The sequence below is a fragment of the Rousettus aegyptiacus genome, unplaced genomic scaffold (genome assembly GCF_014176215.1).
Source record: "Rousettus aegyptiacus isolate mRouAeg1 unplaced genomic scaffold, mRouAeg1.p scaffold_m13_p_3, whole genome shotgun sequence".
Taxonomy (NCBI): domain Eukaryota; kingdom Metazoa; phylum Chordata; class Mammalia; order Chiroptera; family Pteropodidae; genus Rousettus; species Rousettus aegyptiacus.
The window spans coordinates 145,566,065-145,591,439 of NW_023416306.1; the positions used below are offsets into that span (position 1 = coordinate 145,566,065).

Consider the following 25,375-nt stretch of genomic DNA (forward strand, 5'->3'; position numbering starts at 1 on the left):
TGTGTCTGATTCTGAAGCCCATGTTTTCACTTATTGGCATACATGGGGTCCCCTCTAAGCTGTTCAATAGAAAGCCTAGCTGTATCTCGCTGCCAAAACCTGCCTTCTAAAATATCTCCTTCCTTCCAGCCCTAGGCAAAACATCCAAAAGAGCAGTTGAAGTTTGTCCTTCTCATCTCCTCTCCCCTCTACCCCAGGTCTCCTCATCTCCATCCAGTTCCCTCATCTCTATCTCAGCTCCCTTCATCTCCATCCCAGTTCTCTCTTTTCTTTTCCAGCTCCCCTCATTTTCATCTTGGCTCCCTTCTTCTCCATCCCATTTCCCTAATCTCCTTCCCAGTTGTCTCATCCCCTTCCCAGCTTCTCTCATGTGCATTTCATCTCCCCTGATCTTCTTCCCAATTCCTCTCATCTCCATCTCAGCTCCCTATGTTTTGTGGTTTTTCTTTTCTCTTGCATTGAAGACCCAGGTCTTCCCTGCTGCTTTCTCAAAATCAAATCTAGCCTCAGTACCAACACACTAAGACTGAGAAAGATTGAAATCTTAAGATAAAGTTGTAAGGGTGGAATTTCAGGCATTCTCCAGTATAGAGAAAAATTGAGTTGGGGCTGGGAAGTCAGCCACTTCCCTTGCAGGTTGATATGTACAGTGAGCTCTTCTTCCCAGGCACCTCTTCTGCCACACCAGAGGCAACTCACCTACTTTGAGTCTCTCCTGGAAACGGAAAGTGCATAAACTGATCTCCAAGAGGTTCTTTTCCTCCCTTGTCCAGTTTTCTACAACAAAAACAAAAGGGAGGGAAGGAAGGAGAGGAAATGAGCCAATGACAGTTTGTGCTCAGGTGAGTTCCATGGGAGACCTGAGAGTCCCTCCTTCAGGCTGTCCCTAACATTTTTGAGGCCTCAGGCAAAGGTACAGATGAAACCTCACATGGTACATGTTTAAAATTATAAATATATATCATGGTAACATATTACTAAACAAAGTATATTTTATTGTACAAACATATTTTGCAAAATGTACCTTTGAAATGACAAAACTGAAAAGTGTATGTAAAGCTACAGTTTGCTAGGATAGTTGGCAAAATATCAAAATGACTGAATTTAATTATTATTGTGCATGTCTGGGCTTTCTGGCTTTTTGGCGGGACAATGTTTTCATGATTAATAATATTTGAATGAGTAATAAGAAGAAAACATGCATAATTCACAATTACTTCCTAAAAGTTATTTTAAGTCCATTCAGGGTGCTATAATAAATACCACGGACTGGGTGCTTATAAATCTATAGTGACATCACCTCTCTCATTCCTAATATTTGTAATTTTTGTCTTCTCTTTCTTCTTACCAGTCTGCCTAGAGGCTTATTGATTTTATTGATCTTCTCAAAGAACTTTTGGTTTCATTGATTTTCCCTATTGTTGTTGTTTTCTCTTCCATATATTTCAATTCTTTATTATTTATTTTCTTCTATTTATTGTGTTTAACTTGCTCTTCTTTTTCTAATTTTTTAAAGTGGAAGCTGCAGTCACTGATTTGAAAGGTTTCTTCCTTTCAAATCTAGGTATTTCACGCTGTAAATCTCCCTCTAAATACTGCATTAGTGGCATCTTACAAATTTTTTTATCTTGTATTTTCATTTTCAGATAGTTCAAATTACTTTCTAATTTCTTTTTTGACCAATGGGTGATTTAAAAGTGTTAGTTTCCAGACATTTGTAGATTTTCCAGATATCTTTTTAAAATTGGTTTCTAATTTAATTCCATTGTAGTCAGAAAGCATATTTTACATGACCTAAATAATTTTAAATTTATTCAGAAAATTATGGCCAATTTTGATAAATGTTCTGTGTATTCTGCTGTTGTTAGGTAGAGTGTTCTATAAATCTATAAATATCAATTAGACTGTTAGTTGAGAATGCTATTCAAGTATTCTAAATACTGATATTTTCCACATGTTCTACCAATTATGGAGGGAAAGGTATTGAAATCTCCAATTTGTCAAGAATTTGTCAATTCTTGACAAATTGACTCATTCATCAATATGAAATGGCCTTATTAGTTCATGGTAATATTTTTTGCACTGAAATTTATTTTGTCTGATGTCAATGTATATACACCAGCTTTCTTTTGATCAGTATTAATATATCATTTTCCATCCTTTTACTTTAATCTATTTGTCCCTTTATATTTAAAGTGGGCTTCTTATAGGCAACATTTTTACACAATCTGACAATTTCTGTTCTAAATTAGGGTATTTAAACAATTTACATTTAATGTGACAATTGATGTGGTTGAGTTTAATTTGCCATCTTGCTAATTGTTTTCTATTTGCCCCAAGAGTTTTTTGGGGGTTTTTTCCCTTTTCTTTTGTGTTCTTATGGAGTGAGAGATTTATCTCTCTCTTCTCACACTACTGCAAAGAAAGGGTAGAACCCTAACAATTATGAGACTCTAGCAGCAGAGAAAATGAAAATGGCTGTGGGTAAGGAATCAAAAGTATCTGCTACACTTAGAATACCAATTCCTTGAGATCTATTCAGGGCTGCCTAGAATTCCTGCATTTGAATGCAGTGAAATAAATAATTCAGCATAATACTGAATGCAGTAACTTCACTAAGTATGCATCAGCCAAAAGCTGTCATGGAAAACCCACCACAACCCCAAAACAACGATAAAAAAGAAAGATATTCCTAGATGAAAATTAGCATCATATGTACTGTAACAGTAGTATTTGATATCAAATTATTTCATATAAAATTATAAACACCCTATTCTAAAGGTAAAATTAAAATGCAGTTTGCCTTTTTCAAAAGATTCTCGGGAATTTTAACATACAACACTTTGCAGGGCTAACCTAAGCAGTATTAGATTTTTTCATCTTGCCTCTATCCTTAAAGTTCCTTAATAGATGCAACAAAAATGGTACGTTGACTTCAAAATCTCATTTACAGTGCATTCAAAATACTTAACTATTCAATCTTCTAATCTACTCCGAGGTCCATGTTCCTGGTCATTCTCTGCCAATTACCTAGCGCACCTTTCCCTGTAAAATGAGGCCATTTTTTGTATTAAATTTTTGCTCACAGTTCTCCAAAATCATTTCAACCTGCATGGAGGATGCTAAAATTATAGAGAAAAGATATTGACTTAGAGATTGATTTTTAAATAATTATGGAGCACTATTGGTTTAGAATGTGTTAAGGGATACTAAATAAAATTATATTAAAATGCAATAAGAGGAGAACTTATATTACTTTATAAAATTCTAACTGAAATTCATATTTGGGCCTCTTGACATTTCAAAACCTCCCGTTTAATTCCCAGCTAGTAAATGATTTTGCTTTACATTTTAAGAGCCTACATTTTTCTCCTAGTTTCTATATTCTCTACTAGCTATTGCACAATGATACTACCAATGATGATTAACACCTGAGACTTCAAGAAGTCTCACACCTGTGCTGTTAAACATAAGCCAATTCTAATTGTAGGATAATACATTGTTTATAAAAACACTACTACAAAGTTATGTGAACACAGAGGGGGTGATTATTAGGAAAAAATAGAACTTGAACTTTTACTTGGTCAGAATAGCTATATTTATTCCATAGAAATGTGCGTATGATATGGTCACTCCCTCTGACTAAATTGAAAAGATTTTTAAAATGTAAACTCACAATCTCAGATCATTTATTTCAAATTATGGGACCAGTCAATTTATCTATGAGAAATGGATGACATTCTTGTCAGAAAGAGTCGAAGGTATAATTTAATTATTAAACTCATTATTTAAATGCACATTTATACTCCTTGCTTACAATGTTTCTTTTCTACTCATTCATTTGTCTGTGAAATCAAACACAGGGTTGAAGCATTTACAATTACAACAAAGTAGGTCTGTCTGTAAAACTCCTTTGGGAGAATTAAACTACCATATTTTATTTGTCAAGTAAACATTTGTGTGCAAATATCTACTCACAAATGAAATTAGGGTAAATCTTTTGCTATTATAGAAGTAGTCTACTCGAAGTCAATATTTAAAACATTTTTACATATTTAGAAGTTGTATTTACCAAGGATCTCATACCACTGAATGTGATTAAGATTTACCAAATGGACAAAATGATCTCATAGTAATAGTGGTACTTTATCCTGTCAAAAAATGATTTGGGCACAATACCCTAGCAAGACATAAGTCACACAGTAACATCAAAAACTGAAAATGAGAATTTGCACTTCGAGAAAAACAGGGTAGATATACTTTTCCCTATTCCACCTGCTAAGTACACCCCAAAACTCCGGACATTGTATACAAAACAAACATAAGAAGACTCTGAAAGGTGAAAAGAAGAAAGCGGACCAGCCAAGGACCTTGAGACCTTAAATAAAACATGGTGGTTAGTTGCCTGGGTTTTTTTTTTTAATGCCTCATATATCCCAGACTTGGAACAGAAGGAGTCAGCTGCCCAGAAATGCCCATGTCTGAAACATAATAAAGAAATATCCCTGTCTTGGTCCATTCAGGTTTCTATAACAAAATACCAGTCTGGGTAGCAACATAAATTCATGTCTCACAGTTCTGAAAGCTCTAGAAGTCCAGACTGTCCTCACATGGTGGAAAGGGGCAAGGTATCTCTCCAAAGCCTCTTTCATAAGGACACTAATCCCATTCATAAAGACTCTTCCCGTACGACCTAATCATCTCCCAAAGGCCCGACCTCCCAATATCATCACACTGGGCACTAGGACTTCAACATATAAATTGAGAGGAGGGAGACACAAACATTCAGACAATAGCAATTACAAACAACTCCACACATACAAACTTGGCAACTTAGATGAAAGGGATCAATTCTTCGAAAAGCATAAACTGCCATAGTTCATTCAATAATCTTAATTGCTTTATAACTATTAAGGGAACTGAATTTATAATTTAACCACCTCCACACCCCCAAGAAACCTCCAGGTCTAGGTGACTTCACTGGAGAAGTGTAGCAAATAGTTAAAGAAGAGTTAACACCAATTCTACACAATATCTTCAAAAAACAGAAAAGGAGGAAATACTCCCCAATTCATTTTTAACATATTTTTAATCTACTTTTTAAAATTGAAATATAACTGGCATATATCATTGTTTTAGGTTGTGTATAACACAATGATTTGACCCAATTCATTTTATGAAGCTAGTAGTACTAAATAAAATAAAATAAATAACATACGAAAAAACTACAAACCAATATACTCATGAATATACACAAAAATCTTTCAAAATATTAGCAAGTCAAATTTACCAATATGTAAAATAATTATATACCATGACCAAATAATTATATACCAAGCAGGGTTAATTCCAGGGATGAAGGCTATTTCAACAATCAAAAATCAGTGTAACCCACTATATCAACAGGCGAGGAAAGAAAAATTATATGAACCTATCAATAAACACAGAAAAATATCTAACAATTCAATATTCACTCATGATAAAAGCTCAGAAAAATAGGAATATAGGGGAACGTTCTCAACTTGAGAAAGTATACGTCTAACATTATATTTAATGGTGAAAAACTGAATGCTTTCCCCCTAAGATTTGGAAGATGTCTGTGCTCATCATCCTTATTCAGCACAGTGCTGTGTTGTAGCTGCCAGCCCCCAAAAGACGCACGGACCACCAGAACTTGGGGAGTTATAGGAAACACACTCTTTATTCAGCCAGCTGGGTCTGCCAGGGGTACGCAGACCCCAAATTAAGCAGCCCAAAAATGTAGAGGTACAGGGTTTTTAAGTCCAAAATCCCATTCTTCATTCTGTCTAAACACAAAGGTCTTTTTTTCTTCTACTCACCACCTGTCAACTCACAAGTCAGGTGCGTAAGAGGGGTTACAGAAGCAGAAAGCTTGTTTAGAATGTTATGTTCCTATAATCAAAGGCCTATGTTCCCATAGCAATAGTCAAACAGTAATTTCCACTAAGGATCATTTTTTTCAGCCACTACAGCTGAAAGATCTAGCTAGCGCAATAAAGCAAAAAAGAAAATAAAATGAATACAAATTGGAAAGGAAGAAATAAAACTGTCTTTGTTCACAGAGGATGTAATTGTCTATGTAAAGAATTGTAAAGAATCACACACTAAAAAAAAAACTGCTGAAATTAATGAGTAATTAGAGTAAGATTGCAGGATACAAGCTTACTATACAAATATCAATTGCTTTCCTACATCCAGTAATAGGTAATTGGAAATTGAAATTAGAAACACAATACCACTTAAAATAGCACCAAAGTGAAATACTTAGGTATAAATCTATTAAAATATGTACAAGATCTATATAAGAAAAACAAACTTGGATAAAAGAAATCAAAGATCTAAATAAAGGGATAATGATGTTTATGAATATAAAGACTCACTCAATATGTATGTGACCTCTCCTTGTATTTTTTACATGCTCATAGAAATTATCAAAACTTCGAATTAGAAGTTGCTATGTTTCATCACATAGAAAGCAAAATCCACCAGTTTTTACCATATCGGGTAGAAGAGAAAAGTTAAATCCAAGGTAAATCCAAATCCAAAGTAATCCAAGAAGAGAATTGTCGTCTCTAAAACAAATGCCTGCAGCGTGGTAGAATGCTTGCACACCAGAGAAGCTGCTGAAGAAAAAAAAAAAAAAGGAAAAGAATAAGAAGCAAATGTTGCTAGGTAAACACATCATAAAGGTTCGAAAAAAGTAGACTGTAGAATTTTTTTAATAATCCAATAATATTTGCAGCTGTTTACTTTCCTGATTAATAAAATAAAAACAAAAACTGGATTTCATCAAGCGCTGGAAAAGCATTAAGAAAATGATCTCACCAAAAGTAAAAACTCCAGCAAATATGAAAATGATATTTTGGATAATTCTTCTGTGAAATTCTTTAAATAAGTCAAAATTTTATTCTTCAGTACAATATTTACCCCTTCTAAAAAGAAGTGGAAATGTGAATTCCATTTTCTATTTCTAAAGTGAAATATTATTTGGAAAACTGGGATTCAAATTACAGAGAAATGGTTTTACGGCAGTGAAAGTATGTCCCAATTATGTATTAGTCTTAACAGAATCAATAAGAAGAAAGCTCAATGATCATCTAGAAGTTCTTAACTCAGTCTGCATATTAGAATTTCAAAAAGACTAAAAATACACATGCCTTGGCCTGACTCTGAGCTCTGATTGATCTTAATGGATCTAGGGTGGAGTGTAGGCATACATACTTTTAAAGCTGCACAGGTAATTCTAATGTGAAAACAGAACTGAGAATGACTATTCAACTATTTTATATCTGACAAAACTAAGGCAAGGAGAAATTTAGTGATTTTCTCTGGAATAATAGCAATAATTATTAACTAAAACAATGAAATGCAATATTTATAAAGAATTATATTAGTTATTTATTGCTGCCTAGATATTACCCCAAAATTTAGTAGCTTAAAATGATAAATATGTATCATTTAGCAAGAATCCACGAGTAGCTTACTTGAGTAATCTGATTCAGTTTCCTGCGACATTGCTGTCAAGCCATCACCTGGAGATGTAGTCGTCTGAATGCTTGACCATGGTTAAAAAAAATTTCTTCTAAGGTGGCTTACTCACATGATTATTGGCAGGAGGCCTCAGTTCCTCCCTGGCTATTGAGAGTAGGCCTCAGTTTATTGCCATATGGGTCTCTCCATAGTACTGTTTCATTGTCCACATGACAAGGCAGTTGGTTTATCCAAATGAAAGATCCAAGAGAGGTAGCAGGGAGAAAAACATGTCTTTTATGATCTATTGACATTCCTCCACTTGCACCATATTCTACTCATTAGAATCTAATCACTGAGTCCAGCCCACACTCAAGAAGAGGGGAATTAGCCACCACCCTTCAAAGGAAAGAATATCAAAGAATTTGTGGTCTTACTTTAACACCACCACAAGAATACTGTTTGGATTTTTTCCCAAATAATGTTTTTAAAAAATTAACTATGATGGCACTGGGGATACAAAGATAAACAAGAGAGGCAAAAATCTTATAAAGCTTATGTTCTACTATGACAAGAAAAACAGTAAACACATATAAAAATTAATATTATTAGATGGTGATAAGTGCTGCAGACGGAATGGGATAATTAACAGCGATCAGGGAAGGTAATGAAGGAGTAACTTTTGATAGTGTGATTAGATAGGTCTTCTATGGATATATTAAGATAAATAAAGTTATATTATACATTCTATTAGATAACCTGACTTAATTATTTGACAAAACTGTCTTTAGTCAGCTAAAGTTGCTATAACAAACTATCATGGATTGGGTGGTTTAAACAACAAACATTTATTTCTTACAGTTCTGGAGGCTGGTAAGTCTAAGATCAAGGTACTAGTTGATTTGGTTCCTGGTGAACACTAACTCACATGCAATGTCCTCACATGGCAGAAAGACAAGAGCTTAGGTCTCTCTTCCTATTCTTGCAGGGCACTAATCTTATCATAAGGATCCCACCCTCATGAACTTCATCAAAGCCCAATTACTTCTCTATGATATTGGTCTTCTCAGTCAGGTTTCTGGCACAAAAACCCTTGGAATGCCCTAAGTAATGAGAGTAATAAAGGTGACTTTTGTACCACATAAAAGATTGGTTGCCAAGAGAACTAAACATGTGATTAGTGGATTGGAACTTTCAGTCCCATCCCCGACCTCCAGAGAGACAGTAGGGCTTGGAGGTTGAATTAATAATCAATGGGCAGTGATTAAATTCCTTTGTATTGTAGCCGCCAAAAAAACCCAAAAGGATGAGTCAGAGAGATTCCAGGTTGGCAAACCAGAAATCAATCATGTCCGCCATCATACTGGTCCCCAAACTCCACTGGCCATGGGGACGGAATCCTCTGCCTGTTGACTCATAGCCTTTAATATCCTTTGTAATAAACCATAATCTAGTGAGTAAACTGTTTTCCTGAGTTCTGTGAGAGACTTCAGCAAATTAACTCAAGGAGGGGGACATAGGAACGTCTAAGGTATATTCAGTCAGAAGCACAGGTAACAACCTGGATTGGTGATTGGATCTAAAGTGGGGGCAGTCTTGTAGGGCTGAGCCCTTAACCTATGGAATCTGATGTTATCTCTAGGTACACAGTATCAGAGTTGAGCTGAACCACTGGATACCCAGCTCATGTTCAAGAATTGCTTAGTGTAAGGAAAAAACTTACACATCAGAATTCGTGTCAGAATCTTACTCCAAAAGCCTCACTTCCGAATAACCTCACATTGGGGGTTATGGCTTCAACATATGAATTTTAGGGGGACACATTTAATCTTTCCTTTAACAATGACATCCACCCTGTTCAAAATTTGTACTTCTGTTAAGATTGTACACGGTGCTGTGATAAACACCTTTACACCTATATCTTTGTGTACATGTATAAATATTTCTGTAGGATAAACTCCCACAAGTGATATTAGTTGGTTAAAGGAAGCACACATTTAATTTTTAGATAACACCAAACTGTCCTTCAAAAAGTTTGTAAAAATGTACTCAGAAAGGAGAAGACTGTTTCTGTAGTAACTACCAGTAAAACATTTTTATCAAAAGATTTTAAACACTTCTGTTCTCTTACAAGTAGGCCTTCTTCCACTTTCATTTTATTTGATCAATCTGTAACATCTAAAATAATTGGTTACCCCTTCTTCCACAAAACACTTTCTTCAATTGTCTTCTAAGGCTGCAGGCTCTCCTGGTTTTCCTCATAACACACTGGATTCTCCTCTTCCATCTTCCCTCCTGTTTCCTTCTCATTTTGAATTCTAAACTTTGAAATGTTCTAGGGATCAGTCCTTGGTCCTCTATCTATCTACACCCCTTCCCTTGGCTGGATTACCTCCAATCTCATGGACTTAAATACCATATCTCCACTTGGATGTCTAAGAGCATCTAAAAACATCTAACAAGCTGAGTGATCTTGCCCCCAAAACCTGGTCCTTCCATAGTGTTACCTTATTTCAAGTTGGTAAATGACAATGCCACCTTTCCATTTCCTCAAACCAAATCCTTGTTGTCTTTTTCTTTCACACCCAAACATCCTCTCTTAATTGATGTTTCTTCTTAAGTCAGATCCTGCCTTCCACCAGCATTCCCTATCCTCTCTTAGTTTGCCTGTTAAAAAACAAAACAAAACAGCGTGTCTCAAAATCTAAAATTAAAGTGTATATTGCTTTATCATCTCACCATATTAGCCGAGGGTAGGAACTTTGCTGGATCACTAGTGTCTCCAGCACCTAAAGTTTTTTGTTGTTATTAGCATAGTGGCCACTCAACAATTATTTGTTCAATGAATGAATTGCACAGGTCATAGAAAGATATAATTGAAAACCAAGCTATTGAGGTGGCTAAGGCAATAAATTGAGAGATAAAAGATCCAGGGCTGGGTCATAGCTCAGGCACAGTTATACAGCTTTCGGCAACTTATCCTTCAAAGTCATAACTCATCTATAAAATAGGGCTTATATCATATTCCTCAGAAAACAAGACAATTGAAATGGTCAATATCTATATTTGGCATTACATGACAAGTTTCACCGCCTGCAACTTCTAAGGAAATTTTGCTTCAATTCTCTTAATTTCACCTTCTCAGGTATGCATTTTGAGTGTACATTTTCAGAGGTGCTTATGTTGTTGTGTTTCGGAAATATCTACTTGCACAAACTTTGAAAATGATAAAGGCAATTCCCAAGGGAGGAAAAAAAAATCTCCAAAGAGCTTCTAATTCCATTACGGTGACGGTTGAATAACTGTGTAAATATGCTAAATGTCATGAATTGTAAACTTAAAATGGGTGAATTTTATGGTATGTAAATTGTATCTCAATAATACTGCTAACGAATCGAGTTCAATATATGACTCTGTCATCAACCAGACCCCCTAAGAAATGAATTATTTAAAAAAACCCAGATATTTGGTCAAGTTCAAAGGGTCCTGAATATATTAGAACTATATTGACATGACTGCTGGTATTCTGAGTGCAGTAAGAACGCAGTCAGGTTTCTCCAACAGAGAAAGCAAACTCATCCGCTTGGACGCTTGCAGAACCAGTCGTCACAAGCATCCCAGCTGCTCTGCGCCTCCCGTCCTACTTCCTAAGCAAACTCCCAATCTCATTATTCTCTAGAGTGGGCGCCTATAGGAAGGCAGTGTCTGCTCTTGTTGGTCACTTGGCATTTGATTTACGTTAGGCCCACGTCAGTTCTTCAATCCCAGATCTGCGTGGGAACCTGACAAAATCTAGTCTTGCAAAGTTGACAACCTTCTCTGCACTGGCCAATCGCAGGGTTACCCCGGACACTGAGGCGCTCCAGAGCGGCGCGTACTAAAACAGGAGGCTGGGCTTCCTCCTTGGCCTAGCATCAGTCACCTGTGAAGATTTTAAAAGTAACAGGTGCTATCCAGACCCTCCGACTCAGCATTGGGGCGGGGGCCCCAACACCAGTCTCACGTCGCGGGCGGGTGAGAACACCAAAAGCCGCCGCCACTCCACTGCCTTAAACCCTACAGGCCAGCCTGGCGCCGCACTGAGCTACCCGCACGGGAGCCTCGCCAGAATTCCCCCGGGGAAGCTCTGCAACCTCAAGCTCCTGACAACTTGTCTCCCATGACCCGGGTGGATCCCAGAAATGAACCCCGCTCCTGTTCCCGCGCAACCGTTCTCCCGCGAGACCGCCCCTCCCCCTCTGCCGTGACCCGTCTGGATTCGAGGCCCGACCCTCTCTTCAGGGGTTTACCCGCCCCACACGAAGGCGCTATCTGAAACGGCTTTTTCCAAAAGCCAGTCATTACCACGGGTCATCATCAAGACACGCCCCGTCTGCTCCGCCCTCTTATGCCTGTAAAGTCGCATAGCGACGCCCCACTTGAGAGCCTCCCCCTTCGCCTCCTGCGCAGGGCCGCGCACGCGCAGTTACGTGGAGGTGCGCATGTGCAGTACGTGCACTCGCTGAACAGTCGTAAGCACGTGAGCTAGGCCGTACCCTGCGGCTTTGGAAGGAGTATTGTCTCCAGTTTGGCTGCTTCCACAGTCAAATCTTGAATGGGAATCCTGTACTGGAAGTTCGTCTTTGTATGAGCAGCTGCAAACTTGTCATGTCCCAATGGTCCCTCTCTTGCCGAAGGGGGCACTCGTAGGCGAAGGGCTGAATGGAGTAGTCGGGGAGGAAGGAGGCTGATCTCAGCCTTTCACTCCCGAAGACAGGCGCCTTGCAGCAGAGGAAATGGTCTCTGGGTAGGAAATGCCAAGTGGTGAACCTGCTGGTTCCTGTCTTGTGGCAGACAACAAGTCCCCATTAATCTGACCTGAAAATGTTTCTGCCAGGGTAGTTGGGGGTGCCTGGGACCCCAGTTGAATCAGAAGTCAGAATACCAAACTACAGTTTCCTCTCCAATTTTGAGATATAATTCGTGTTCAACCCAGAATTCGACCAAAGGTTAAAAGGCTGCTTAATGATCGATATTCAACAAGAACTAAAGTCTCTTGACAGCTTGTTTTTTTTTTTTTTTTCACCATTAGTCGCACATGCTAAATGGTGCCCCCCAAATTTATTTCTCTTCAAACTCAAGCTCTCTATTTGCCATCTCCCCAGTCGTGGACCTAGAATCACTTTATGGTTTGGCCCCCGAGAAAATCCAGCATTTTAGTTGACTTCTCCCTGTCCCAAACCTGTAGGAGATCTGAATACTTAACTAGTGGATGTGGTCGTCATACTTTTGGTTACTTGGGTAGTTTCCAGTTTGAGGCGATTGTGAACAATGCTGCTGTGAATAACTGTAAATATGTTTTAGTTAGTAGAATACATATACACATTTTGTTAGGTTTATCTGCCAGATCTTTCACCATTTCAAGGAGTGGATTTGCAGGTTCCTAAGGCATGCATGTGTTCAATTTTAGTAGACAGGAACTGTGGTAGGCAGAATAATGGCTCCTGTGAAATGCCTGCGTCCTGATCCCTGGAACCTGTGAACATATTAGACTACATGGCAAAAGAGAATTAAAGTTGCTAATCAGCTGACCTTAAAAGGAGATTATTCTGGATTGTCCAGGTGGACCTACTATACTCACAGGGGGTCCTTAAAAGGAAGTGGGAGGCATGAGAAGAACCAGAGAAATGGTAGCATGAGGAAAACCAGGCAGGCCTGATGTCCTTGGCTTTTAAGATGGAAGAAAAAGGCAATGAATCAAGCATTCATGTGGGTATCTTCTAGAAGTTGGAAATGTCAAGGAAATGGATTCTGCCATCTCCAGAAGGAACATTTAGCCCTGCCAACACCTGTTAAGACCTCCAAAATATAGAAATATTTATTGTTTCAGCCGCAAAGTTTGTGATAATTGGTTACAGAAGCAACAGGAAACTAATACACTGCAAAACTGTTTTCCAAAGTAATTTTATTAATTTATACACTTAGAGAGCTTTGAAAAAATATCGATACTTCATTCCCACATCACACTAACTGAACCGTAATCTCTGGATAGACCTAGAAAATTTAAGTTCATTAAGTGATTCTGATGCATCTTTTTTCTCTTTAATAATTTTTTTTTTACTTTTCCATTACAGTCGACATACAATATTATATTAGTTTCAGGTGTACAACATAGTGATTAGACATTTATATAACTTACAAAGTGATCACCCCGATAAATCTAGTACTCATATGACACAATAGTTATTACAATAACTATGTTCCTCAGAGAAGAGGAGCTTTGGGAAAGGAAGAACAATCTACCTGGCTCCTGGAATAGTGCAGTCCTTCAGCTCCTTGTGCTGAGGATGCAGCAGGCAGCCAACCCTGGAGGAATCCTGAACAAGAAGGTGGTTCTTACAGCTTGAGTGGGTCAAGCTACAGGTGGAGGCTCTGGTTAGGGTGTCCCTACCTTTCCTCTTTTGCCAGTTCAGGAATATTCTTGAGAGGAACGGTAAGTGAACTTTTCACATAGCACCCAGGGATCCTGGGATTCCTTGGTAGTGATACCACCAACTGCTGGGCCCCACTTGGCAACAAATGTACATATCCTGAGAAGCCCTGGGCAGTTTCCATCACAAAGGAGAAAGAGTTATCCAATATTTAAACTATAAACTACTTGGAGCTAATTGGAGTATTTTCCTGACAGATGTCAAGTACACTGTTTCCCTTTAAAATTTGAACTACTCCATGACATGCCAAGATCCCTGCAAAACACCAGAGTGCCTTAGTGCCAGTTTGAAAAACATGGCTATGATCGTTTACAGAGTGAGTGATTCTCATTTTTTCCTTGAATGAGTACTCAAGATAATTTTCTTCAAAAGCACTTAGTCTGTAGGGTCCACTATGACAAGACTCCTTCCACCCTGAAGATCCCTCTAAAATGAAGCCCCACAGAAGATCCTTTTAAATCACCATGCGAGGCATTGAATTTCCACTGGCCTGTCCAGATTCTGACCTACAGAGGACATCTTGGATAAATCTAAAACTGGATTTTAGTCTTGAAAGAAGAGTTTTCTATTTTAAATGAAATAAATTAGAAATTATACTATTGAAGAAGGAGCCCATCAATTTAGAAATTGGCCTACCATTTGGAAAACACTTGCAGACACTATTAGATACTAAGAAAATAAAAAACAATATGTCTATTACACATTTTAAAGAATTCTTAATGACTGTCCTACCCTTCAACATTTCATATTTGATTTTCACACTCCCAGTTAATCAAATAGATAAGATAGATTCAAATTGTGGAATACAACTTTACCTGGATTTGGAAGGGGGTATACACAATAAGTTGTTCATTCTAGAAACAGGCTGTTAAATATTGATGTAAATATTTCAACACAAGTTCTGATTAATATCCTGTTTAAAATACAGTTAAAAATAAATATAATTTAATATTATATATTATAAGTACCAGTCCAGACTAGAACATAAATAAATCTATGAAACAAGATTAGGCCAAAGAAAAGTAAATGCCAAGCACCAAAGGAGAGAACAGATTCAAGTAAAAATTTTCCAATGTATTTTATTCATAATGTAGCCATATTCAAGATGCTGGAGGAAATGTCCATATCTACTGAATTCTTGTTGGCAGCAATAAGAAGGCAGAAATTTTAAAAGTAGTTATCCTGTCTAGTCTCACAATCAGAAGCAATCTTTGATTTGTTAGATGCTTCATAATCTTGGATAATAAGCCTTAGGTGAGTGATAATTTCCTTGTCTGCTGTTTTCATGTTAAATCCCAACATATTCAATATAGTTTCTCGAAAGTCGACATGCTACAAAGAACCACCACAAAATTCAAGATGTCATTAGTTTTTGTTACTTACTTATTGTGTATAATAAAACTGGTATTAGAACGTTAGTCTTACTAAACATTTCTTTATAAAATGTAACATCCTATATTCAATAGTATTTTTAAGCTAGAAAACTGGTCTTTATTTAAAATTTTTTTTTCATTTTGAGATTTTTTTATTTTTAGACTTTTATAGACTAAACCTAATTTTATTGCTGCTTGTTTTTCATCTGTAAGGTAATTACTTTTTGAACTTCCTATTTGCTGTTAGTAGTCCTTAAATACATCTCTCTCCACCCATCCTTTAAAAACTATAGCAATCAACAAGGAAAGCAGGTAAAAACATTCATAAATCATGCAGAAAGCATAACTAGAGAATACTATAGACTTCGGTTTGCATATAAGTAGGGAAATAAATATCCTAAACAAGCAGAAGAGCCCACACTGGAGGATGCAGCTGTTTTCCACAGGTGTCCCAGAAATGCTAAATGGGGAAATACTAAGAACAGGTCTGAGACCTGGTGGATCAGAACACTGGCAAGTGGTGAAAGAAAAGAAAGGGGCCTGGAAGCCCATGAGACCAGAAATGGCAGTTTTAAGGAAAAGGTCTCCGAGAGGGAGGGAAGTTCTTGGAAGAAAGGTGAGATATTCCTTGGAGGCTTGGTGATAAAGGAAAAGAAAAAAAGCAAACAGTGGAAGTTAAAGGATTTATATATACAAGTATTGAAGAATCAGACATCACATAAGCCCCCACCCCCAAAATAAAAGGCTTGATCTAACAAATTTTAGAAACCACTCACTGCCAACAGAAGAGGGTGGTATTGAGTTAAGAAACACATTGAGTTACGTAAACCCTGCCCCCTAACTGAAGTAGAAACACCTAAAATTGAGAGGGCAGGGCAATTAAAGTGACTTTAAAGTGAATAGATAAGGGGCAAATAATATCCATACAAAATTACTTAAAGAAGATGTTCAGATGATGAAAACATTTACCCCAAAAGACAGCTATAAAGCAGCAGAAACATGTTTGATACGACACCCGAATGAATTAAATACTCATCAGACAAGGATTTACAGACATTGGTGTGTGTGGGGGGCGAACCCCCACCTTTCTAAATGTAATAATTCAGAATAGAAATGGACAAAAAGGATGTCTAAGATGCCTTATGAATAAAGATGTGATGATCGAACTCAGGCAAGAATAAGACAAAATCATCTCAGAAATAAATTGTAAACTACAGAGTGCCCAAAGAGAAGAGGTCTGACTGAAACTATAATAAAGGATACTGAGGAGAAGAAGAAAAACAATCAAGAAAGTGAATATGCAGAAGTTAAAAAAATGATAACATCATGGCTTTAGGTCTTAAGATTCTCTTAAAGTAGTTGGTTAAAGTTACATATTTCTTAAGCAACTACTATATGGTAGTGTGACATATAATCCCACAATAGCCCCAAATTATCAGGCTTTTAAGAATCCTCTTAAAGTATCTGCTTTATAAATAAATATAGTGAAAATCTAAGCCAGTTTAGAACCACTACCCTATTGTCCTAGAGTGACCCTACCCAAAACATATGGTTTCTCCCGAACTTCCATTCTCTCATATCCCTACCTTCCTTGTCTTTGGTGAGTCAACGGATGTGTACACAAACCTAAGATAATCATGTATCCCTCGCCATGGGCGTTTGACCTAAGCTGGTCTTACAAAGACCCTTTCTTGAGATTCCCTCTTGTCGCAGAAACTATAAAACTCTGTGGCTGTCAGTCAGATAGACAAGCTAACACAGAGAGAGATGCCAAGAAAAGATGGTAAGAAAGGCCTTATAAGTTTCCAGGTGCTCATCCTGGGGCCCAGGTGTATCTCTGCCCTCCCAGAGTTCTGGTTGTTTTGACTCCATAACCCAATAAATTCCCTTTTTGGTGGTATCTAAGTCGAGGTGGGTGTTTATCACTTCAATTTAAAGAATCCTACTATAATAATGGTGATTAATAATAATAATAATAATAATAACCTCTTGTTGTCGTCCTGATACTTCTTCAAGCGTGCTCTTTGTTGTGCAGGGCTCAGGAGTGACAGTGTCTAACATCTGATGGGCCTTGTCTTTGTCCCATCTTGCCTCTTGCTTGGCTGAGTTTAATGTAGTTTTCCAGTTATCTGTTTTTGGAGCTGCCTTCTCTTTCATTGCTTCTACTTTAGTAAAAGATTGCCTGAGCTTCTGAATGGTTTTGTCCTATGAGGGTATAAGGTTAAGGTTGGGAGAAAGGAAGATGACTATGATTAGATCTCTTCTAAATAATAGGCAGGCATGATGCATGATAACTCATGCTTCTATTCCTTTTTTTAAAGAGGTAGATACATGAGAAAGAAAGAAAAGTCCATAATTTATGAATTAAGAGGACATTTCTACACCATCACACTCATCAATAATAGTAACTGAACACTCTTATAAACTAGGCCCTTGGCGTTTAAAGAGGTTTAACAAGTAGTGTTCCATGTCCTCAAAAGTCTTACTGTCTGTGCTAATTAAATAAAGAGAGAAAATAACTGGCTCTCAAGTAAGAATATTGCTGATAAACTGGCAAAAAAAAAAAGTTTATCAATAAGTATTTAGTGTACCTGTGCTTTAAGACATAAAATGTATGTTTGAAATACTACAACTGAAGCTTGAAATAGAGGAGATCCAAAGAGGAGCCCCCCAAAATGACTAAAACTTAACTATTACTCCAATAAGACAGACAAAAGTAAGACTAAAAGAAAAAGCAAGGGATCTAGAAGTTACCTTCGAGGAGTAGAGAGAAGAATACATGGGGGCTTCCACGGGATTGATAATAGTCTTTTTTTAAAGATTAGTGGTAGATTTACAGGCATCAAACTTTATCGTTATATATGCTTTAATATTATATATTCTTTTATATGTGTGTAAAATAATTTTAATGTCAATTTTCTAAAGTTCAATGAGAAGCATGCAGCTAAAATAGTAACAGGCTAAAAAGAAAAAATTGTAACAGGCCAAAACAAAGCTTAAGTGAATTTTTGAAAGCCTTTACTTACTTTAAGGACATTTACTCTTGTCAGTTGAATTTTCATATTTTTGTTTGACAATTTCAAATCACTAAGCTGTTTCTGAAGTTTCTGAATTTCCTCCTCTAATCTCTGAGTTGTAGCAATCTGCAAATTCTGCTTAATCTTCAATAATGTTTGTTGCTTGTTGTCTTTCTCTAGCTTTTTGAACATCTTGCTGTGCTCTTCGATCTGGGAATTCTCAGTCTTGGAGTTTTCCTTCGAAGAAATCAACAGTGTCAAAATAAAGAAGCTGTATTTTAAGATGGAGTTCTACACTGGCATATCAGATCTACTCTGGTCTGATAAATTGCAGACTTAACAATACTTACATAAGTAAAATATTTTTTCACCATAAATATGCATCATTAAAATACTTGAGAAAATAAAATATGACAATAAATAAAAGCGATGGCTCAATGCTAACAAGGGTACAATTAAATATTCTTTATATTATTCATAACATGAAAAAATAAAAATGCAAATGTTAAATAATTAAAGTTCATATTATATTATATATTCCCTAGAAATAAAGTTTTCAAAAATTTTTACTAAGCAAAAATGATCTAGTTAAAGAATCATGAAGAAAAACTGCCTATCTCAACTATATAAAAATATGCATGGAAAAAAATCAGAAAGAAATAACACTGGTTATCTCAAAGTAGTAAAATTACTGGTGATTTTAATTGTATTCTTTCTATTCTTCTGTACTTTATGAAGTTACTACCAGAAAAAAATCAGTGTGCATATCCTATGAGCCACCAATTCCTATCTGGAGTAAACATCCCTAAGAAATTCTCTCACAGGTTCATAAGGGGAGTCGTACAGGCTTGCTCCTAGAGATGTTGTTTGTGGTGGCAGAAAGATGAGGTAACTGGGATTTTGAGCAGTAGAGGAGTGGACAGGCAAAACATGTCACGTATATACACTTTAGAACTCCATGCAGTAGACAGAAGCCATGAACTAGATAAACAAATAACAATATTAAGTGGATATTAAAAATATAATGCTTACCAGAATGGAAAGGGGGTAGAGAGAGGGCAAAGAGGGTAAAAGGGGTCAAGTATATGCTAACGGAAGGAAATTAGAGTTTGGGTGGTGAGCACACAATAGAATATACAGATGTCAAATTATAATATTGTACACCTGAAAGTTATATAATATTATTAACCAATGTTACCCCAATAATTTTAATTTAAAAAAATATATAATGCTGAGTAATAGAATATTTTAAACACAATACCATTTATGCACATTTAAAATGTATGCACAAAATATCACACTTAAAAGAACATATATAAACAAAAAGATACACATTAAATACATTAGATTGATTTCCTTTGGGGGAGGGGATGGGAAAGAGGCTAAAACGGAATAAATAAATGAGAGGGAACTTCCATGTTCCAAAATAATATGTTATGATTATACATGGAGTTTAATTAACTCAACTTTCTGCATCTTAGGTCCAAATTGTAAGTAGTGAGTAGGCAAAGGAATCTAATGGTTAACAGTATTTAAAAAAAAAAAAAAAAAAAAAAGATGCTCACCCTTACTAGTAATCAGGTGAATGTAAAAAAAAAAAGAAAAGAAAAGAAAAGAAAAAATTTAACCCATTTTAACCCATCTCTCTCTCCCCACCTCAGCATCCCACACACACACTCTAAAATAATGATCACATACAATGCTGGCTAGGACGTGAAGAGGAAACAGGCACACATATATTGCTGTTTGGAAGGTGAATTCCTTCTGCTTTTAGAAGGCAGTATTCTGGCAATAGCTATTAAAATTTTAAATAATCATATACTGTGATACTGTAATTCCACATTTAGAACTCAATCCTATGGGGGAGAAAGTACCAGTGTGGAAAAATGTATGTATAAACATATTTATTGTAGCATTATTTGTAGTGGCATAAGAAAAGTGGAAAAAAATTGATATTCCATCAGTAGGGAATTGGTCAAATAAAGAAGTCATATACACACAATAGAATACTATGCAGCTTTTAAAGGAATAAGTTAAATCTATATTTTTTCATTTAAGGAAGGACTATGAGGTACTTACTTTTTTACTAAGTAAGAAGAGTATTTTGACTAGTATAGTACCAGTTTTGTAAAAATACCACCACCTACATATACATACTTGTATACTTACATAACTCTGGCAATAGTTGTAGAAGATACATACATATGTATTGGTTACTGAGGTAAAAGAGGGTTGGAGAAGATTACTATTGTTTTCTTCAAACCTTTTAACATGATTTCAAGGGTTATGGAAAGCATATGTTATTTGTATGTTCTTAAATTTTAAAATAGAATTTTAAAAAACTTTGCATGGAAATGTATCGTCATCATTCACATTCAAGAGCAGGAGTAGAAGCTAGATTTGTCTTTGGGCTCTGTGGAAGACATTGCTGATACTTCATTAAATATTGCAAGTTTTTAAACTGAGTTTTCAATACATATTGGATGAATAAATGAATGAATGAATGAGACTAAATGAATGAGTGGTGAGTGAGTGAGATTACACTTTGTGCCATAGCAACTATAGAAATAGTATAACATATGAGTACAACAAGAAATTCTATGAAGAAGTAGTAAAATAAATATATACCTTAGAATAAAAATCTCCTGAAAATAAATTATATTGCATCCTACCTATTTCTATTCCCACTTTTAATTGATTTTTTCCTAATAGACTCAGAGAAGCAGAAGGTAAGAATCTATATAGTAATTATTGAGAAATATCACCATAGGCCCCTTCCCAATACCCACCACATCTAGCTGACATAGTGCCTGAAATTCCACTTTTAGAGAGCCAATTCTTTGAGCTCCTATTCTTCTTATGCTATTTTTAAAGTACATTAAGAAATATATTAATAAATGCCCTCATGATACATATTAAATATGCGTACAATGAGGAATGGGAGAGAGGGAGTGAGGAGAGGTTTTTTGATAAAATTATAAGGTTTAAGGATTTGTAGCAAATTTTCCTCCCTTCTCCAATAGTAAGTATAAATAGTATTAATAGCTTTAAACAGTAGATAATAAAATATGATCATTTTAATTGTCAAAGAAATGCCTTACACTTCAGGAAATTCTTACTTTATTCCTGTCTGAATCTAATCTCCCTTGAACAAAGTCATTAATAGCAATTTTTCCTTCTAGACGTTTCAAGGGTCTCCTTTGTTCTCTATATTTTTCTTCAGTTTGGGATGATTCTTGAGCAGCAGCTTCTTCATGGTGATGATGCAGCTGATCTAGTTGCTTAGTGAGCATCTGAATTTCCTGCTGAAGGCCTTCAGTTCTCTGTAGGGGAAAAAAAAATAGGTAAAACTTATTGATGGTCCATGGTTTCTATTTAATTTCAATAATGTGCAAGTTCTATATTGACATTGTAGCAACCTTAAGTTGCTGAATAGATGCCGGTTTCCAAAAAAAAAAAAAATGGAAAGTTTCGATATGTAAATATAAGACATTTTAGTATTGAGAAAATTGTATAATGAATTTTAAGAAAATAGAGTGTAAAAAAATTTCGTAACTTTACAGTAAACAGACTACCGTGTGGAGGTTTTCCTAACACATTGAATTTAAGAAATACTCATCTTTCATTTCAATTATAGGGTGAAGAAGCATAACATTTTGCTAAAATGATCTGAACACAACAAGGTGATATATCCACTTAAACCTGCTGGTTCAATGTTTTGATAGATTTGACAAGTAAATTCAAACAAATAAGCTAAGCGGGGTCAGGCCTGATTAGTACTTGGATGGGAGACCACCTAGGAAGACCAGATGCTGTAGAGGTAAAAAAAGAAAAAAGAAAAAACTGAATAACTGATTGATCATTTATTTTACTGTACTGACTAAACTTTTTGGTCATGATGGAATTGCTATCTTCACCATACCACTATTTTTAGCTAGCATTCCTTGAGCTTACACTGAACTGTACTACACATTTATCATGTATTAACCCATTTAATCCTTAAAGCTACTCTGAGATAGGAACTACACCCTCCTAAATCCTCCCTTACCCCGCCACCTCCTCACCCCGAATTTTACAAAGAAAACAGGCACACAGAGTTTAAACAACCTGCCGGAGAGCACACAGCTGGCAATGACAGAGCTGGAATTTGTACAGAAGCTCACTGCTCCCAACACACACACTATGCTACCTCTGCTGTAAGAATGGATATCCTTTTATTACTGCAGTAATAAAAACAAAATCGAAATTAAATTTAGAGCCATAGAGTGTACTAAATCGGCTATATCAAAATCCACATCTTAAAAGAAACAAATTTGAAAGAATAACTTGTCCTTCAGTGCACTTACAGACTTCCAGGATTGCTCATTTGCACCAATTTCCTGAATCCTCTCTTTCACAGCTTCCTCCGTGGCTGGTATGGGGACAACGCTGTTGCTCAGAAGAATAGCCAACTGACCGAGGAATTTCTGATAGTGAGATTGTGCAGTTTTAGTTTCCCAGCCAAATGAATATGGAGGTCTGTCTAACTCATATTTTTGTTTTTCCTTATGGCTTAAATCTTGTTGACTTTTATCCCAAATTTTCTGCCCATCTTTTGGTCCTTCACAGTGAAAAAAGTTGTCTCTCTCAAAGTTCTTGGCCAGGATAGCTTCACCTTTATCCTGGATATGCCAATACATTTGTTAAACTTACTATTTCCCTTCTTTTGAAATATAAACACAGTCAGTCATAATATAAAACTTCAGGAAAGAGACCCTCAAAAAAAAAAAAGTTATAAGAGTCATAAGAGAAGCAAGGGCATACTCAAAATTACAAACTAGAACATCAAAAAGTATTGAAATAGTGGTATAGAGAAATTGTTTTGAGAACATAGAAAATTTAGCTAAGAGAAACAGCTAACTAAATAGCTCCAGTTTATGAGGTTAAACTCTTTACAGAAAATTTTGAGCTAATAAATGTAGAAGGAATACTAGAAAATAAAAAACAGAAATTTACATCTCATAAAATAACTGATTTAAGGAAGGATCATCAAAAAATGCTAAGATAATTAAATGAAAAGTTAGCAGAGAAATCGATATTTTCATAAAAACTTAGTTATGGTTATAGAATATAACTTAACAACTTTGAGAATGTAAAAGTATGAAGGAAAGAAGTCATGTTTCTTTCCCCCAACCTTTCCCTTATACTCCTGTAATTAACCTGCTTCCATTGTAAATAGGAAAAAAATAAAAGATACTGCTTGTAATTCTCTTTCCCCCCACCTCGTGCAAGAAGATTCTACCTTTATAAATCTTAGCTTTCTTTCCAGCTTCTTGCCATGTTAAACTCTGGGAGCTGAGTAAACAAGTTTAGTTTCTGGGCTTTTTGTCATACAAAACTGGGAAATAAGGGGAGAGCTAGAATTGTTGAAGTAATGATGTGTTTGTATCACTAAAAGCCTAGAATAAGAGTAATGGAAGAAAAGGTCAAAGTGGCAAGGACTCTAGTTTGGGAGAGTTTTTAGAGATATGGCAGATCGGTCAGAAAAAGTGAAAAAAAGAGAGAAATGTTATAGTGAATTGAGAGAGGCAATTAAAAATTGAAATTACTTTAAAATATTTTGAAAGCAGTCCTGAAGTTTTAAAAATGGAACCCCTCACATTAATTGGATCACGATGGACCTTGTTTTATATTCAGACTACATAATAAACTGTTATAATCTAACGATTTCAAAATACTTTCAATTCTTTGATGATTGTCTGTCTCCCATTCTCCTCCAACACTCTTCTATTAAATCTTCTACTAATCCTATAAATTGCTATCTACTCGTGTCCAGGTTCATTTCCTCCTTCTAAACCCAACTTAGGCTGTAATTCTCAATTTCAATGTCTAATATAGATGATCCAAGCAATTTAGCTTTGCAATTCCTTGCCTCAGTCTCAAATAACTTTTACCTACACCTCTCTTCAACCCTTACACCCAGATCCAAAAACGCAGATTTTATTAGCAGTGGGAAAAAACCCATATCAGAAATTAAAAACTTCAATATTTTACTTTCCAAGCACCTCTTCTCCTCCCAGCTCTTTCTAATCTTTTTTCTTTTTATCAAAAAAAATTTTTTTCAGAACTTCAGATCCTCTTTGTAGATCTCTCATTACCTCAGAAAGGCTTCCAGTCAACCATGAGGTACTGCTGCTGCCTTTGACCCTCCAAAAGAGGGTCAACAAACCACTCAACATTTGCCTATTATCTCCTGAAGTAACACCAGGGTAAAAATCCTGTTTCTTCAAAAATCAATTTAAATTTATTCTCACCCTCATCATGAAATTATCCAAGGGATCTTCTTGTCCTTTCATTTTCATATAAGGGGTGAATCCATTAGCACCTGCTAACTTTTTCTCCAAAAGGTCTGCTTTTCGCTCTGCCTTTTCTCTTTCAATCAGATGTACTCTGTGTAAGATATCGGTAGGTAACAATATTGTGAAACCAACTCAATTTTAAAACTTCAATTAAAAATGATGAAAATATTCCCCATTTAAAACCTATTAAATATGTATATCAAGTAAAAATGTATTTCTTATGAAAAGAGCTGTGCAGTTACCCAACTATTTCTAGGGAGAGACTAAAAATGGCAGAGAAATGAAGAGAAAAACAATTCAGGGTTAAGTCTTGTAGGTAGTTACCCTGGGGGAGGGCAATTATGAAATCATCCTTTTCAGTGGGAAATTTGAGTATGAATATTTGCCTGCCACTGCTAGTAATAGTGTGATGATCAGGAGGTTCCACAGAAGCACAAGTACCCCTATTTTAATGACATTGGAATGGGCTCTTCTACTGGGATTTGATGAGGAAAAAATGAACTAGAAATAATGATACAGCAATAGAGAATACCATATGTAAAAACTTGACTTATTATCAAGTATACAAATAGCTAATTATTTGGTTCTCATTTTGATGACCAATTGCTAGGAATTGGCAGTATTTTCTACCCTGTAGCTAGGTTAAAATTTCAGTCCATCTTCCATGATTTTTATGCCCTTTTCTG

The 25,375-nt window shown here is 36.0% G+C and overlaps 2 protein-coding genes across 6 annotated transcripts in view; both read right to left on the reverse strand.

Moving 5' to 3' along the window:
* The window catches only part of ESR2 (estrogen receptor 2), a 63,386-nt gene extending 62,609 nt beyond the window's left edge, over positions 1-777 (reverse strand). The window contains exon 1 of the mRNA XM_036238308.1: positions 700-777. The gene's annotated coding sequence lies outside the window, so the exon portion shown is untranslated. The remainder of the gene's footprint in view (positions 1-699) is intronic.
* Positions 778-13,484: 12,707 nt separating this feature from the next.
* The window catches only part of LOC107509307 (coiled-coil domain-containing protein 170), a 32,535-nt gene continuing 20,644 nt past the window's right edge, over positions 13,485-25,375 (reverse strand). For 3 of the 5 annotated variants that reach the window (XM_036217766.1, XM_036217764.1, XM_036217765.1), the window contains 6 exons: positions 24,645-24,780; positions 22,698-22,817; positions 21,471-21,674; positions 18,361-18,588; positions 17,321-17,539; positions 13,485-15,293 (listed from right to left, as the gene is read on the reverse strand). In XM_036217766.1, coding sequence (XP_036073659.1) covers positions 15,129-15,293; positions 17,321-17,539; positions 18,361-18,588; positions 21,471-21,674; positions 22,698-22,817; positions 24,645-24,780 — 1,072 coding nt within the window. In that variant the 3' untranslated portion in view covers positions 13,485-15,128. Of the gene's footprint in view, positions 17,540-18,360; positions 18,589-21,470; positions 21,675-22,697; positions 22,818-24,644; positions 24,781-25,375 lie in introns of all 5 variants that reach the window. The other 2 variants (XM_036217768.1, XM_036217767.1) reach the window with 2 other exon arrangements.